The 19,058-nt window shown below is 42.6% G+C and overlaps 1 protein-coding gene across 1 annotated transcript in view; it reads right to left on the reverse strand.

Moving 5' to 3' along the window:
• Positions 1-607: 607 nt before the first annotated feature.
• LOC126419486 (odorant receptor 43a-like) overlaps positions 608-19,058 on the reverse strand; it is a 69,843-nt gene continuing 51,392 nt past the window's right edge. Inside the window, exons 4-5 of the mRNA XM_050086674.1 lie at positions 15,275-15,430; positions 608-676 (exon numbers count right to left, since the gene is read on the reverse strand). Of these exons, the coding sequence (XP_049942631.1) occupies positions 608-676; positions 15,275-15,430 (225 nt within the window). The remainder of the gene's footprint in view (positions 677-15,274; positions 15,431-19,058) is intronic.

Here is a 19,058-nt window from a genome sequence, read left to right on the forward strand (position 1 = left end):
AAATGTAAGCATCTATAAAATTCTCTTTGTTTTCGAGATAAACTACGATTCATGAAATTCTCACACTTTTGATGACAAGCACCATGACATGATAAAAGTGAACCTATTCTGTTATGGTAATTAGTTTTCTACTGATGATGTAAATGATGTCAATATCTGAGCTACAGTATTGTTATTTAAATGTTATATGTCATAGAGAGGGATTCATATAAGAATACTGTCATGAAAAATTTCGTGAAGTTAACAGAAAAGGAAGTTATTCCTGAAGTTATTCCTTCCTTCCATACCATACTTACAAGTAAATCTTTCCTCAATATTCGAATTCGAATAGCAATGGTTATTCAAAATTAGAATCTGTCATATGATGTTATTTCCCCTTCTGCATCATAGCAATATAAAATTGTCATGAATAAGTCATGGGCTTAGGTTGAAATACCATGGTACACATTTTATCATTCAGAGTAACGAACACTGTGTACAGTAAAACTTCCATCCCGTATTCAAATTAATCTTCTTAAACCATTCACTTAAACTGCTTGGTGTGTTGTTCAAATAAAATATTTCATTGCTGTCCAAGTTGGCATCAATGGTTGTGCCGGTTTCACAGTTAGGCTTGCGTTGGACGCCTGTTCATGTGACCCAACAATGTGTAATACGAATAAGATGCATTCACCAACTGTAATTAAAATAAGAATATCAGAGAAAATTACATACAAAATATTTACATATTTTTTCTTAGTAAGTAGGTATTTCTTTATGTGAATGTATGCTTTCCCGGCGTATACAGCTGGCGAAGAGTTGTCGGGCTTCCAGCCGGGTGGCGCTGTCTTCAAACTGCGACGTTTCGACGAGTGACATACTCGTCATCTTCTGGCGAAAACACCGCCACCCGGCTGGAACCCCGAGAACTATTCGCCAGGTATTTCTTTCATTTAAAGTTACTACTCAGTCTGGTGATCTCTACAGAACCCTATATGTATTCCATTGCTCATACAATATCATAACACCATGAAAGTCTCATATGGTGCATATAGTTTCGATATTTTACGGAACAAAAATACTTTGAGACATCAGTTTAAGATTAAAGCGTTCATGATGAGCACCTTAAACAAGCGAAATGCCAGAATTTTACAGCATCTAAAGAATCACACAGATATAGTAACTTCTGTCATGTAAGGGTGCGTGACTATTACTTTCTAAAAGTATTCCGGAAGTGTGACAGTAGCTGAAAATTTTGTGGGAGAGATGCTGCTTGGGACAACAGGGCCATAATATGACTTTGGTTTTTTGTTGCAAGGTGGGGTCGCGTCAGAGATATGAAGGTCAACTTCATTTTTTTTAATGAGATGCTATGGTATGTTACTTATTATCCTATAGCAGCTATCAAGACGAATCCAGTGATGTCTAACAGTAATGTCTTTGAAGGTCAATGAAGGTCAAAAAGTTGGCATTAACGTCCATTTACAGAACGTGTTAGAAGTGATTACCATTGATATCAATGCAGTGCTGCAATCTTCTTATCACTGAATTGAGTGGTGTACCTTACCATTTCGGCACTTATCAAAGCACATGCTCTGACTTTCCTCTCTCGTATATCGTACAAATAGTAAATACTCGTTTTCAGCGAATACGGCGTATCCATCTAACGTGCCATTGACATGTACTCACCATTCGACAGTTTCTCAATACAACACAAATAGGAACGGTAAGACTAGTATCGTCAAATCAAGCGAATGTGAATTATGTATTCCTTTGAAGAACAAGTCGATATGTTTCTCATTTACGAAGAATGCCAACGAAATTATTTGGGGGCTAGAGACTTATAGGCTGAAAGATATCCTCAATGTACTCACCCTACATGTCATACATTATAATGTGTGTGTGATAAATTGAGAACAACTGGATCTTTAACGCATCGAAACATATCCGGCAAAGGAAAGTTATTAAGGTGGATCGGAAATTGGTACTCTTGCCACTGTGGTTCGAGATCCTTGTGTTAGTTCGCGTCAAATCGCAAGGGAATCTGGCATGAGCCAGAGCAGTGATGTTCGCGGCCTGCATCGCAATAAATATCACCCTTACCATATCAGTCTCCACCAAGAATTAACTGGTACGGATTGTACATGTCGCATTGAATTCTGTCGATAGGCTCAACTTCAGATTCAGAGGGATGACACATTTATTAATTTGATTTTATTTACTAATGAGGCTAAATTCACGATCCATGGAAATGTTAATTTGCTTAACATGCATTATTGGGCAACTGAAAATCCATGTTGGCTGCGGCAAGTTGCACACCAAAAACAATGGTGGGTGAATGTCTGCTTTGGGATTCTGGAAGACAGAATTATAGCCTCCTATTTCATCGAAGGAAATCTTAATGGTGGGAGGTGAACCACATTCCTGCAAGAAACATTTGGTCTGTTATTGGAGCAAAATACCTTTAGGAACAGGGAACAGAATGTGGCATCAACACGATGGGTTTCTGGCACATTTTTCATTGATGGCTAGAAATGAGTAGCTGAGACAATTCCCAGATCGTTGGATTCGACGCCGAGGAGATGTGTCGTGGCCAGCTCGTTCGTCTGACTTGATGCCTCTGGATTTTTTCTTGTGGGGATTCATAAAAGATATGTTTATAAAAAATGTTCCAATCACACCTGAAGATATGCGAGACAGAATTGTCAAAGCATGTGCTTCGATAAATGCAGATGTGATAAGGAATCCCACTCAATCCATGATAAGGAGATTGCAGCGCTGCATTTATACCAATGGTCACCACTTCGAACACCTTCTGTAAATGGACGTCCATGCCACCTTTTTGACCTCCGTTAACCACCAACGATCTTGCTGTTACACATCATTAGTTTGGTCTCGACGGCCGCTATCAGAAAGTAATTACCAAGCTATAGCATCCCATCCAAAATAAACAAAGGTAACCTTCATATCTCTGAAGCGACCCCACCTAGCAACAAAAAATCAACGTCATATTATGGCCCACGTTGTCCCATGCAACTTTTGTCCTACAAACGTTTTAGCTTCTGAGTTATTCTTGGTGGCAGTAGTTAGTGACTCATCCTGCATAAAACAGGTATAAATATTTAGTAGGCAGAGCTGTGTTGTTATATTCTTTTCATTACTAAACAATATGTAGGTTAGCACTATGCTGCATCATTGCATGAAGATCGATATGAAACTCTAAACAGTGGTCGTAAAATATGCAACCAGTAACATAAAATGGTTTCTCGCGCTACTCCTCAGCCGCAAAAAAAGTTGTCAGTGAACCAGGAAAGGTTACATATATGTATTCCAGTTGCATGACGTAATAGTTTACACATGTACCCAATCATGGCTACATTGAATTCTGAACTAACTGCAACTCTATTTAGATTCACCGGAATAAATTAAGAGTGTAAGAAACTGGTAAATGTTGTGCTCTCATATTTATCTGATTATAGAGAGAACAGTGTTCCGTTACAAAGTGAAAGAGATAAATGTCTAAAACATAAATAATAAAACGCTCTAGCAAATCTGCAAAACACAGAAGTAGAATCAAGGAAAAATATTCAGAGGCGACCCTAATGATGTAGCTTAGCATGTGTGAACAAGCATAAAATTGCGAAACTGTGGGAGTATACTACTAAAAAACATAGTTAGAAAAAAAATATAGACTAAACCAACAGGCAGCAACGATGTAATGAAACAGCATTGTCTCGCCCAGGCTCTTGTTTCCATTTCGAGATTCCTTCGTTCACTAGGGAATTACTACTTCCTTACACGGTCAGAAGACAACCAAACTTATAAATCTCATCAACCCGAAAAAATCAAGCGCCGTAATAAAACGAAACTGATCACATCACCCCACTGTACATTCGAACAATTCTCAGACAAGAAACGAGACGCGACGCTGGAAGGCATGACTTTAAGAACGGGACAACAGAATACCATTGAGTCGGCAATACAATACGGTAGGATTTCTAGTACACTCTGGTGTGTCTGCTGTGAACCCGCCATTGTAACTAAGGAGGCAGACCCTGCTAGTGGCTAAAGACGGAACTCTGACGACCAATGAGGTGCGAGATGGGCAAAATTTTAGTTCGCCTGGCCTATGCCGTCGGAGAAGCATACGTTTCTCAGCTGCACGTCATTGCTCGGGCTAACGCTGTACTCAGCTTCTTCGTGAAAGTAGTAACTAACTTCCTCTAGGCGTTTTAGTCAACAGTTTTCAGTATTACTGAGATATTGCTTGCAAGCGTTACGGGGGGGTGATTCTGTATCAACAATTTTGGTTTTTCATTAGGCCATCCGTGAATATAGTCGTGTCTCAAATAACTTTTCTAGCTATTTAATTCAGTGATTTATGAATACAAGTATACAGGTTTTTGACATTTCTGAGAATATGTGGAAGTGCGGTTCTACATAGTCTGGCGAATGACATATGCATCTTTTATTGTGAACTCTCCTGCTTATTTCTTGAATTGAAATGTATATTAGTATCAAGTCTACGCTTCATTAATTTTCTTTTCGCAAAAGTTTCTGAAACTTAGGACATTCATGCTCAGCTCATACGTGCTTATTCTGCTTTCCGCAGGAATAATGCACACATAAAAAAAAGGTTTGCATCACCGCAGTTTCGAGTGTTCCGGAGCCAGTACAGAAAACTGGTATAGAGATCAACGTAAACATCATTTCCGCCCTTTTTATTGTTCATGAAAACCACACATTGCGTGTTGTACCACCGTACAGCGAGACCTTCAGAGGTGGTGGTCCAGGCTGAAATACACACTGGTACCTCTAACACCCAGCAGCACGTCCTCTTGCATTGATGCATGCTTGTATTCTTCTGGCATACTGTCTACAAGTTCATCAACGCTCTGTTGGTCCAGATTGTCCCACCCATCAACGGCGATTCGGCGTAGATTCGTCAGAGAGGGTGGTATGTCACGTGGTCCATAAACAGCTCTTTTCAATCTATCACAGGCATGTTCGATAGGGTTTATGTCTAGAGCATAGGCTGGCCACTCTAGTCGAGCGATGTCATTATCCTGAAGGAAGTCATTCTCAAGATGTGCACGATGGGGGCGCGAATTATCGTCAATGAAGACGAAAGCGTCGCCAATATGGTTAACTATCGATCGGAAGATGACATTCACGTATCGTACAGCCGCTATGGTGCCTTCCATGACACCAGCAGCGTAAGCAGGCCCCACATAATGGCACCCCAAAAGAACCTCCACCTATCAGAACTCATTGGACAGCGTGGCTAAGGTGCTCACCTCCAAACATGTCTCCGACGATTGTCTGGTTAAAGGCATATGCGACACTCATCGGTGAAGAGGACGTGATGCCAATCTTGAGCGGTCCATTCGGCATGTTGTTGGGCCCATCTGTACTGCATTGCATGGTATCGTGGTTGCAATGATAGACCTCGCCATGGACGTCAGGAGTAAGTTGCGCGTCATGCAGCCTATTGCGCACAGTTTGAGTCGTAACACGACCTTCTGTGGTTGCACGAAAAGCGTTATTCAAGATGGTGGCGTTGCTGTCAGGGTTCCTCCGAGCCATAATTCGTAGGTAGCGGTCATCCACCGCAGTAGTAGCACTTCGGTGGCCTAGGCGAGGCATTTCATCGACAGTTCCTGTCTGTCTGCATCTCCTCCATGTCCGAAGAACATCGGTTCTTTTTGCTGTATCCATCTTTTTTCTTTCTTTTTTTCTTTTTTATTTTAATCTCAATTTTTTCGCTTTCGTTCGTTGCATCTTCTCGGGGCGGACGTCGTAAAACGTCCGTTGAAGTTCGTTGTTGATCGATTAACTCAGTTTTTTTTATTACAGACGGCAGCTAACCCTCTGAGCGAACACGCTGAGCTACCGTGCCAGCAACGGTTTGGTTGACTCCGAGATGCCTGAACCCTTCCACTGTTGAGAGCCATTCCTCACACAAAGTAACAATCCGGACGCGATTGAACCGCGGTATTGTCCGTCTAGGCATGGTTGAACTGCAGACAACACGAGCCATGTACCTCCTTCCTGGTGGAATGACTGGAATTAGTCAGCTGTCGGATCCGCTCCATCTAATAGGCGGTGCTCATGCATGGTTCTTTACATCTTTGGGCGGGTTTAGTGACATCCCTGAACAATCGAAGGGACTGTGTCTGTGATGCAACACCCACAGTAAACGTCTATCGTCTGGAGTATTTTCTGTGTAAGATACGACGCATCCAAGCTGTACTAGAATACTTGAAAATGTAATAATACTTTAAGACATGATAGAAGCCCCTTCATACACAGTGTCGCGCTATGAATGTCTTCTAGCTATCTACATTTTTCCCAATAAAAGTAAGTTCACGTGGTCATTTATTCTGGCCAAAATTTTGTGAACAAATGTCAATCAATAGTTGACAACGAAAGCCCATGGCGATTGTCTCTGATCGAGTACCATACTTAGAGAGTCAAATAACGACATTTAGGCAACTTCACATTTGAGAAAAATCAATTTAGCCACATAATCTAAGTGGCCGGCCACTGTGGCCGAGCGGTTCTAGCTCGGAACAGCGCTGCTGCTACGGTCACAGATTCGAATCATGCCTCGGTCATGGATGTGTGTTATGTCCTTAGGTTTGTTAGGTTTAAGTAGTTCTAAGTCTAGGGCACTGATGATCTCAGATGTTAAGTCCCATAGTGCTTAGAGCCATTTGAACTATTTGAACATAATCTAAGTGGATGTTAACACAATGAGCCGTGCGCGATTCGTGTTCATGCCATTTAGTACTTGACATCTTGTCTTTGCGGTACTGCTGTCCGTTCCGTACTAGATTTACTGGCGTCACTAAGTTGCTGGCCTGCCTGCCCGTGAGTGGCAGTACCAGCGGTATCGATAAGAGCACTGTCGTACTATCTTTGGAGCGACTGTTTTATTTGCCGGTCGTGGTGTGCGGTGGATTCAGTCGGGATGGAGCTCGAGTGAGGTCTGCACAACCAGTACACGCCCGACCGCTGGAGACACACATCTACTGTCCGACGGAAGGAGACTTGAGCGGGGACGACCGATGGTTGGTCGTTCGGCCGGTCGTCTCATCGGACGACGGGTATTTTGTCTTCCGACCGCTCCTGGGCCCCTTCAGTTGGTCATCTTGCAGTACGTGGTTTGGCTCGGTTCCTTCCTTGCGCGGAGATGTCGGGTGGCTAATGGGCAAGTATTCCCTCTCCATGGTTGTGTCTGAGTCAGTGTCTCCGGGTCGTCATGTGTCCAAGTTGCGAACGGACATCAAGAGAGTCGGGACGGATCACCAGCGAGGTCCGCACAGCCATGACTCGCCCGACCGTGCCGACACACATGACTTGAGTGGGGACGACCTTCGTAGGTCGTTCGTCTCATCGGACGACGGAAGTATTTCGTGGAACCGTGTGTAGCTTGTTTGATTTTCACTGAGCAGTAATTTTAATGCTGTCTGCATGCTGGATTGACTGAGTCAGTTGGGACGGAGCAGCAGGAAAGCCTCCATGGCGCGAGGGCAGGCCTGGGCCGCTGACAGTTGCACGCACTCTCGGATCGTGATGCGCTAGCTGCGAGAGTGACAAACTTCGTTGCCCACCTAACCGGAACCTGAAGTTGAGTGATTAGTTAAACTGTTATGAAACCTCAACTATTGTGAAATCTCTGCGTTCATTTGCGGTTTGTTGCTCCCTGGGCCGTTCGGGCTAGCAGTGCTGTTCGTATTCTCGTCCTCGGCCAGTATTTTCCATCGTTATGACGTTGGTCGGACTTAAGGGAATTGGTTAAATTGTTGGTCGGTCCTTGGGCCGTCCCTAGTTTTGGTTGCCATCCAATTATCGAACAACTCTAGGCCGCCTGCCTCAACTCACCTTACGTTTGTGCTACCTTCCCAGGACGACCCTTGGAACACTTTTGAGTACCACCTGTTCTGTTTGTTGCAAATTGTGATTTTCATTTTAGTTGAAGTATTGTACGAGGCCTTCTGCAGTGTATTAATTTAGTTTTCTTAAATTTTACGTAAAGGCCTTCAGTCGTGTTAGTTTAAAATTTTGAGCACTGATTAACAAAAAAAAAATTATTTTCATAAAAATTCTTCTATCTGAAATTGTTTGTAATCCCAGCCCTAAGTCGTAACTTGTTCCATGTGTTATGCGTGGCCTTCAGCTAAGGATTTGTGTGAACCCCTTAGTAAGGCCTTCAGCTGTGTGTATTCTTTAAAGGAAAGTTTTTTATAATTCAAAGTTATTTATCTGATCTCTTGCCCAGGTTTTCAGCCATTGTTTCAAATTTGTTTGGGGCCTTCAGCGGTGCAAGAAGGTAACATTTCATTAATCTGGCTCCAATCGTTCTGTTGTAAGTTCAAAAGTAAATTTCTTCGTTAGAAAAAAATATTTATTAATATGCTTTAATTATAGTTGTCCTTCAGACGTATAGTGTAGGCCTTCAGCCGCAAATTTTTTTCATTGCGTGTCTGTTTTTTTTAAAAAATTACCTTCTACTTTTAATTGCTTTTGATTTCTAAGCCAGACCTTCAGCCGTTCTTGTGTTTGCTGTGGTTTTGGGGCCTTCAGACCGGAAAGCATCTCAAATTTTCTTTAACTAGGCCTTGTGTCGCATTGTTTAATTGTGGTCTTTTAAGCCAATGTATAAATAAGTGGAATATTTTAGAAAATAAAGTTGTGTTTTTGTGTAACCCGCAGTAACTGTTTACGGCCCCATCCACAACCCTAACCTTATACTGTGCGCTCTCTGATTACCTACCAACCAGGTTTCACATAAAATACCAACTTATACGCCATTTCTTCTATCCAGTTACTATCCTTTGACTAGTTGTAAGTTTTCTAATGGCTCTATTGTGAAACACTATAATCGGCACAAGTAAGTTTCATATGTCATACATGTATGAGGTGAGAGTCGATTATGATGTTCTGTGAAAATAAAGCTGCAGTGGAACCACCAAGTGCCAAACTGAACCATAAGGTCGGTAGACTCTAGCCGACTACAGTAGTACGGTTTTCCGTAAGAAATTTCAAAGCACACTCACGTTGCCTGTAATCAGGAAGACAACGTAGTATAGACGTAAACAGCAGAAATTTGATCGAATGAAGGAAACTGCAATGCTGCTTGCCTCCTTTCTAATGTGCCACGTTTTTTGTACTTCATATTACGACTGAAAGGCCGTGCTTTTAGTACGAAGAGTCAAAGATGAGATACATTACGACTGTATCTGCGTTACTGCCTGGAAAATGTCTTTGTAGCATTGTATTGCTCTATTAGTCTTCGCGGTCCAGGGAAACATATCACCCATAGACGACAATTGTTTTCTCTGAGAGTGAGTAACTGTTTAATCAGTGAAATGCACCTTGCAACATAGTAGTCAGCGTCCTGTAAAAACTGGGTGAGCACGATCTATACGTGAATGCGCTAACTCACACCTAAGCTCATAAGGTCTTGAATGAGATTTTCACTCTGCAGCTGAGTGAGCGCTCATAAGAAACTTCCTGGCTGATTAAAACTGTGTCCCGCATTGCATTTCGCGGGTAAGTGTTCTACCAACCAAGCTACCCAAGCGTGCAGTCCTCTCAGCTTCAATTTTGCCTATACTTCGTCTCCTACTTTCCAACTTGACAGAAGCTCTTCTGCCAACCTAGCAGAACTAGCAATTCTGGAAGAAAGGATATTGCGTAAACATGGCTTAGCCATAGACTAGGGGATGTTTCCAGAATGATATTTTCGCTCTGCAACGGAGTGTGCGCTGATATGAGTGGAAGGTGAGTTCATGTAACAGTTGTACATCCATACTTCAGGTAGTTGGTAGGACAGCTTAATTTACGTACATTTTTAGTATGACAGCTCATTTTACGTACATTACATGTGTCGTATGCTGATTCATGGTTGTGAAAAAATATCATTTTATCTGTATTTTAATGTCGTTTTGTCAAGCAGAAGATACGTGATTTTTTAATGTAATGTTTGTTATTTGGTTTTTATGTGTTCCTCTGTAGTTTCCAAAGATCCAGTCAGACGTAAATATTTATTGGTTGCGTCAGAGAGTTAACCGCTTGGATTGCGATTCGTTTAAGGCGCCGCTTCCGGGACGGGGAGGTGTCCCAGCTCGGATCTAAACCGCCCGGCAGTTTTACGACGTGGGCCGGTGTGGTGACCAGCATGGATGTGGTTTTTAGGTGTTTTTCCACTCCCCATTAGGTGTACACCAGGCTGAGTTCCAAGATCCACCTACGTCCACACCTACATGGGTACCCTGGAAGAGGGTTCACCGAAACACCTTCACAATAATTCTACATTATTCCACTCTCGAACAGTGCGCGGAAAAAACGAATACCTATATCTTTCCGTACGAACTCTGATTTTCCTTATTTTATTATGATTATCGTTTCTCTCTATGCATATTGGCGTCAAAAAAATAGTTTAGTATTCGAAGGAGAGAGTTCATGATTGAGATTTCGTGAGAACATCCCGCCGAAAAGAGAAACGCCTTTGTTTTGATTATGTCCGCCCTAAATCCTGTATCATGTCCTAAACACTCTCTCCCCTATTTCTCGAAAGTATAAAATGTAACGCCATTCTTCAAACTTTGTCTGTGTCCCTCATTAATCCAATCTCTTAAGGATCCCACACTGTGCAGCAGCACTTCAAGACAGGACAGACTAGCGTAGATTAGGCAGTCTCTTTAGTAGATCTTTCCCTTCTTCTAAGTGTTCAGCCAATAAAACTGAGTCTTTGGCTAGCCTTCCCCACAACATTTTCTATGTGCTCCTTCCAATATACGTTGATCGCAATTGTAATTGTAATTCCTACATATTTAGTTGAATTTACTGCCGTTAGATTTGAGTGATTTATCGGGTAACCGAAGTTTAGTGGATTCCTTTTAGCACTCATGTGAATCGTCGATTTTCGCACCATACAGAGACCTCATATAAATCTTTTAGAAATTAGTTTTGATCTTTTATAACTTTACTAGACGATAAACGACATCTTCATCAGCAAACAACCTACGACAGTTAGTCAGATTGTCTCCTAAATCGTATATGTTGATGAGGAACAACAAGGGCCTCGTAACACAACCTTGGGGAACGCAAGTGATCCCTTATATTTTAATCAATGACTTCCCGTCAGTCACTACGAACTTTGACAGGAAATCACGAGTCCAGTCGCATAAATGAGACGATATTACATAAGGACTCAATTTGCTTGCAAGCCGATTGTGAGATACGGTGTCAAAAGCCGTTTTTGGAAATCTAGAAATACGAAATCAGTTTGTAAATCCCTTATCGATCTCATCCAACACTTCCTGTTATTAAACAGCAAGTTGTGTTTCACAATCATGTTGACTGTGTCAATAGAAAATTCTCTTCGAGGTAATTCAGAATGTTTGAACACAATGTATCCTGTTGCATATCTATGTTAATGATATGGGTCTTTAATATAATGGGTTATTCCTACTGTATTTCTTGAAGACAGGTCTGACCTGTGCAACTCTGTAATTTTTTAGTGAGGATCTTTCATCGAGCGAGCGGTTAAATTTGATTGTTAAGTGTGGAGCTATTACATCTGCACACTTTGAAAGGAAACTAATTGGTATACGGTCTGAACCTTAAGACTCTTTTATTAAGTGATTTAAGCTGCTTCACTACTGCGAGGATATCTACTTCTAAGTTACTCATGTTAGCAGCTGTTCTTTATTCTGGTTCTGGAATATTTAATTCGTCTTCTTTGGTGAAGGAATTTAAGAAGGCTGTGTTTAGAAATTCTGCTTCAGCAGAACTATCGTCGATAGTATTTCTATTGCAAAGCGCGCAAAAAGGGCATTGATTGTGTCTTACAGTTAGCACATTTTCCATACGATCAGAATCCCTTTGGATTTCCCGCCGGTTTCCGAGACAGACTTTGACTGTGGAAACTATTACAAGCATCTCACATTGAAGTCCGTGCTAAATTTCGAGCTTCTGTAAAAGATCGCCAATATTGAGGACTTTGCTCTCATTTTAATTTGGCATGCTTTTTTCGTTGTTTCTGCTACAGTATTGAACCTGTTTCATTTATCAAGGGCGATCAGCTCCGTCTTTTGTTAATTTATTTGGTACAAATATCTCAAGTCCTGTCGATATAATATTCTTGAATAGAAGCCATATCTGGCCTACACTTGCATTGTTATTCTGGAAGGAGCGGACAGTGTCTCTCAGGAGGGCGTCAAGCGAATTTTTATCTGCTTTTTTGTAAAGAAAAGTTTTCACTTCATTTTTGAAGCATTTGTGACGTACCGTACCGTATTCAGTCTCGCCACGACAACCCTGTGTTCGCTAATCTTGGTTTCTGTTTTAATTCTTGTTATTAACTTGTTATTAGCTCAGGATTATTTGTTGCTAAGAGGTCAAGTTTGTTTTCGCAGCCGTTTAGTATTCGAGTGAACACATGAGCTATATGCTCGAAATAATTTTCAGAGAATGAATTTAACACATTTTAGAATGATATTTAATCCGGATTTGAACATGTATTTTCACCAACATATGCAGGATAAATTGAAGTCACCACAAACTATAATTTTATGTGAAGATGGTACCTGTTCTTTCTGTCATGTCCAAATAACAATAACATTGGTCGGGGCACACATATTCAACTGTCCCTCTTGATATTTATCAAAGTCTATAAACAGCTAAAGGTCTCGATTTCATTGTTGTTTCATTCTTCGAGAGCTGCAAGGTCACCAATGGTATCTGTTCTTGGGAACATGTCGGAAAGAACAGATACCATCTTCATATAGATAAGGCTTACCGGCCAATGATCTTGTTCAGTGCGGTTGCACTCACATTGCCCGAACCCTTACGAGAATCGGTAGATTAACTGACGCGAGTAGCGAGTGTAGTGGGCAGGGGCACCACAAATGTAGTGTGTGGACAGTACGTTGGAAATGTGAGTCTCACGGGGAGCGTGCCAGAGATAAGTCCCTGCACGCGCACTATCCTCTGTGCCCTCGGTGACTCACTCGGATAGCCGGCACGGGAGCTCAACGTGATCGGCCAGATTTTCCTCTGTACTAGAAAAACTGAGTGACCTTTAGCTGCTTACGTACTTTGATAAATATCAACAGAGATAGTTGCCAATGTCTGCCCCGACAAATGGTATTGTTATTTGGACATGACCGAAAGAACAGGTACCAACTTCAGATAAAATTATAGTTGGTGGTGACTTCAATTTACCCTACATATGTTGGTGAAAATACATGTTTAAAACCGGGTAAGACATCATCCTAAATTGTGTTAAACCCATTCTCTGAAAATTATTTCTAGCAGTTAGTTTATGAGTTCACTCGAATAATAAACGGCTGTGAAAACACACTTGACGTCTTATCAAGAAATAATCCTGAGCTAATAACAAGCAAATAACAAGCATTAAAACAGAAACAGAGATTAGTGAACACAGGGTTGTCGTAGCGACACTGAATACGGTACGTCACAAATCCTTCATAAATATAGTAAAAACATTTCTTTACAAAAAAGCAGATAAAAATTCGCTTGAACAGATGTCATGTCACGTCTGCCCAGACTAAATGAAACGAACAATGCCGAACAAAATTGTATGAAATAAAAAAGATAGTGCATCTACCAAGTAAGCAGGAGATCCCGATTTCGAGTCCCGGTCCGGGCACATATTTTCAACTGTCCCTGTTGATATTTATCAACGCCTGTAAGCAGCTAAAGGTCGGGATTTCATCATAATTCTATAATTTAATGAGTTGGGTACGTGTTTGAAATTAGACAACTTTTGAGAAATTGTATCATTTGAGTTGGGAGGTCGGTAAAAGGATCCATTTATTATTTTATTCCGGTTGTAAGAATGATCTCTATTCATACTATTTTCGCTACAAGATAAACTACTTTTAACAGCAACAAACACACCACCACCGACCATATTTACACTATCCTTTCTGCATACCATTAGCTCCTTCACAAAAATTTCTGGTGAATTAACTCTGACTTTAGCCAGATTTCAATGCCTATAACGCTTTGATTATCAGCGCTTTCTATTAGCGCCTGGAGCTCTGGTACTTTCCTGACACAAATACGACCGCATCTTTCGAGAGCGAACTCCTCTTTGTGCTTCCTCGAGACACTCTAACCTAGGAAACCTCCCAGTCCACGCCAAACAGCTTCTTCTAGCCGTGTAGTCCCCTCCTGCTTGTAATTGGCTCCTGCAGCCTACACGATCTCCTCATCCAGAACCTCCACTCGCCTGTGACCTATGCTGCAAATTTTGAGCTCTGCTTTCATCTCGCAAGAAAGACTGGCAGCCTTTACCTCTTCTCATAGCCGCTTGAAAGCAGAGAGTATCTCTTCCGATCCAAAGCGACACACATTGGTACCGATGTGATCCACCACCTGCAGCTGGATGCACACTGTGCTGTTCAGCCACAAACAGCAACTGGAACCTGTTTGTAGACTAACAGAGTAGGCTTAGTCCAGCCCCTCAGGAAGTCTTTCGCAACCTACCAAGTCCTGAGGCGACCTCCCACTCGACCACTGTTGAGGGGCCAGTAATTTGGCTGGCCACCAGTGCGGGCAGATCGGCAGACTCGTGGATCATGCTGGACGTTCGTTGGATGCCCACAACAGTGAAGCTCATCCACTGAAACCTGTGTAACCGAAGACAACACGGCCTGCAATTCGGAGCAAAGTGTCACCTACACGGCTCACATTCGCACACGGCAATCACAGTCCGGAGCCATTCTGAAGACCGTGGAAAACTACACTACACAGATAAATAAAGGACTATCGACACGCCCTGAAGAACTCTGCTGTAGGCACTAATAAAAACGCAAGGAGTGTTTATAATAAATTAGATTAAGAAGCAGAGATTCAAAAACTCCACACAGGTGAGATTAAATAATTCTCTCCTGCTTAGGAACTTTTAATATGTCACAAAATCGGTTTACTTTCCGACACAAAAGAAAATGTGAAAACTTTGCTATTAAATATCAAATTAACATTCAGAAATTCGAAAACTAAACAACCAAAGCTTACAGGTGGAACTATGTATTCCACTCTTGGTTAGGAACTTGTAAAAGGTTACAGGAACGGTTACTTCCCTGTATTGGACAGTGGCTGCTTGTTGCCTGTCTGACAGATGCCAACGAGCGATCACTAGCTTTTAAAATAAACGAACTAACGACTATTCACCCGCGTTACGAGATTGTCCTGTAGACACTGGCGAAAACCACGCTCTTGGGGCCACAGACTCATTGCTCCAACGGACACTTACCGTGAGAAAGGCGGCCCGATTTATGGCGTACAGGTGTCCAGCAGTGAGAACCAGCGGTTTCTGGGCTCGACACATGACGATCCTCAGGACACGTTTGAATCGCGGACTTGCCTCCACCCAAGAGCAGCTGTACGCCGCGGACGATACCGCCTCCGCCTGTGCACAGGTAAACACACGGCCTGGTAGACACCTCCCTAGTGACAACTTACCACAGCACGAACATAGCGTGGAGAATCTCTATCTCAGCTCCTCTGCTGTTAATAAAATAGTGTTGTGGTTTTTAACCACTTTCCATTCTCGAAACCAATATGCAGCTTAAAATCTTACACGAGAAACAATGTTCCAGTCTTGTTTCTCCAATAACTCTCTTTTTTGGAGATGACTGTCTGATCAATGGCAAAATACTTCCCATTCAATATACATCCGTGCAATTTCTTACACATTTTAGATGACATCATGAACTGCAGGATAATTTGATATGTTAGTACTAGAGTAGTGTCTACCAGTTTACAATTATTTTAATTAAACATTATCGGGTTTATAGCAGCGTCAAGTAGTTAACTTCCCACGAGTTTTCGGCACAGTTCTGCTCTACCGTTATCAAGTGGTTGATTGTCGTGTGAGTACCGCCGCTCTTCTTACATAGCTACGCCCCCACCAGTGACGACACAGGTATCCAGTCCCGCACCATATACGGCAATATTTTTGTGGCGCGACGACCGCGTCCGCTTCAGCTCCCTAATCATTGGATAAAAGTGTGTACCCAGTTGCAATCCACCGTCTTTATTGACGGTGTCTCCCGATATTTTGATCTATATTGCTTCATTTATTACCCTGTTCCAGAAGCTGTTGGTCCGTGTAATAGTAGACCTATCGTTAAAGCAATTAGGAGTCCGTTTTCCAATGAGTGCTCTGCTGCAGCTGATTTTTCTGGGCGGAAACACCTTTCATGTTCCATGCAGCGCTGCTCAATAGTGCAGTCAGTCTGACCGACAGACAACTGCCCATCCCTACACGTTTTCTTTTTTTCTGTTCGAAGTGATCTCAGGCCTATTTTGTCTTCATTAGTTGCCTCATCTTCACTGAGGTCCTGAAGACTGTAGTCCTATCAGTTTTATCTCTCTTCAGGAGCCGGCTAATCTTCCTTGTTATTGAACAACAGAACGGGAAAGACGCAACCTTCTTCGTGTCTTCTTCGAATGTCTTCTGTTTTCTCAGCTTAGACGGAACTCTCTTTCCAAGCATTAATCCCAACTGGCGGAGCCTGCTGTTACAGTGAAACGGACGTGGCATGTTAATTTTAAGTGGTGGCCTGATGCCCTTCCAGCAGCCATCCTGTAACCCCAGTACAGAATCAATGTACCCCAGCTGTCTGCGTCTAGTGTAAGTCATGGAATAGCGCGAGCGTGTTTCAAATGTCTGCGAATCCTGTAACTTAGGTGGAATGTGGGGACCAGCTCAGTATTCACCTATCAGGATGTGGAAAACCGCCTAAAAACGATATCCAGGCTGGTCGGCACACCAGTCCTCGTTGCTAGTCCGCCGGGCGTATTCGATTGGGGGCTGGCGTGCCTACCCGAATCCAGGAAGCAGCTGGTTAGCGCTCTCGGCCAACGTGGCGGGTGCGGCTTAGTAAAAACTGATTGCGAAATTTGTCTGTTGTAGTAACCGTTTACCTGGTAAACTTTACGTAAGTGGCTCATTTCCTTCGGCAGTTTTCGGCGTCTGAGACGGTTTCAGCTCGCTGTACCTAGGTACCCAGAACAGATCGTTTGTGTGGTGGGTGGTGGTTGCTGGCGGCGTGCAGATACCGATCCGTGTGGGTGGGCTTGCGGTAAACGCCGTAACCAAGACACCCATTTGCATTACGGCTGACAAAGACGCCCAGGAACGCTAAGGAATCGTCCTTCTCTGCCTCCATCGTGAACTTTAAATGGTCGTGGATGTTGTTGAGGTGTTTCCGGAACTCTCAGCATTTCACGTCCATGACGCTATTTGACGCAGATATCGTTGACGTAGCGATAAATACAACTTATTGCCGAGGTAGCGATAAGAACAACTTTACAGGAGCTGTGCCCAAGGCTGTGTAATCGAACTGCTTCACAAGTGAAACAGTTACTCCCCATCGCCACGCCGTCCGCCTGGTTGCAATATTCTCCACTATGTAAAAAAAACACGATGGCTTCAGAGTATGTTTAAATAAGTACACGATGGTTTCATAAAGAGTCGGGACAGCAGGTGAATAGTGTCTGTGATGGACACACAGGTGAAGAGGGAACCTCCATGAAAACTGATCATTATATCCCCTTCACCGAGGAGTAGACATCTAATACTATCAATGAAGTCCTCCGTATTTCTTATAAGGTGCGCACAATATCCAGTGTGAGTCAAGAGGAGACCGGCCAAGTGTTTGGAAGTCCATAGGTCGGCGATGCGTTGGTGCTCACGTAGGCCTTAAAGATGTTTCCTTCTTGTGTGTCTTTGGCAGACAATACAACGTGGGTGATCTGGGTGCCAGAGGGAGAAGGTTTTTAATAACACTCTCTTCAACGGTAACGTTTGAGAAGTTCCGAGGTGTTTCTCACTATTCCGGTTGTTGGGACCCGAGGCAGTTTTTATTAAGTATCTTGTTCCAGCATCCGTCGTATTTACGCGTCATAGTCAGCCGGTTCCATTAGGACGGCAGCATTTCCCTCTTCAGCTGGCAGGACGACGGTGTGAGCGTCGTTCGGAGAGCATGAAGGGCATCACATTCTAGTCATGTTTGGTGCTGGAGGCTTGGATTTTAACAGAATGCTTCTCTACCAATTTCATCTTTAAATTCACTGGTTAATTTGCGAACTGCTTGTTCAGTATCAATATCTCATCGAAAGGTGTTTTCTTGGTGAAAAAGCGAAATTTAATCCTTTCTTAAGTGCTGAGATGGCACCCGCGTCGATATTTATTGCTGTCATGTTAATCACAGTACGTTATGCAATTTTTCATTCTGCTCCAAGTTGTAGTAGTCAAAGCCACTGAACTTCCCTTTCTGATTCTCCGTGGCTCTCTGCCTTGATGATGTTAGCTGTGTCACTGTTGCTGTGTAGAGAATATTGGTGGATGTCGCCGCGACGGCATTCATATTACAAACCTTGTCAGAGTTCTTTCATTTCGGCGTGGCAGGTATGTTAGGCCACTTAAAGACACATGGTGCGGTATAAAAGAAATCATATTTACGCCAGTGACTGTAACACTTTCTTTATTTCACGATTGCAATTTCGGCCTTAGGCCATTCTCAATTGAAGATTCTATATCCACTAGGCCGTGTCAACCTAAAATGAGCTGACACATTTATATGTCGTTATCATTACTGTTAAATAAAATGGTGACGCTGTTACATAGTGCGAGCACACATATCCGTTTGTCAAAAAACAGATTTGTGGGCTTTAATTATGAAGTAAATGATATCCGGTAGCGCCTGGTGTCCTCGTTATCTGCTCTTTATGGAAGAAGTTGTGGAGAGCAACGAGTGCAGCGTATGGTGTACCTCATTTTGACTTTAGCAAGGTCTTGGGAAGGGGCAGGTATCAGTGGAATGTTGACCCTGCTTTAAGAAGTAGAACTTTTAGTTTCCTCTCATTGGACAGGAACTACAATACATAAGCCTCCTATGCCCAGGCAAAACCAAATTCAATCGGTGATATGATTGTCACCATTTGCGCTTCGATTCTGAGTACTTTCCAACCCTCCTATCTGTGAAGTCCGCCTCCACAGACCAACGGTCAATGCGACAGACCCTCATGCG

The sequence above is a fragment of the Schistocerca serialis genome, chromosome 9 (assembly GCF_023864345.2).
Source record: "Schistocerca serialis cubense isolate TAMUIC-IGC-003099 chromosome 9, iqSchSeri2.2, whole genome shotgun sequence".
Lineage (NCBI taxonomy): Eukaryota > Metazoa > Arthropoda > Insecta > Orthoptera > Acrididae > Schistocerca > Schistocerca serialis.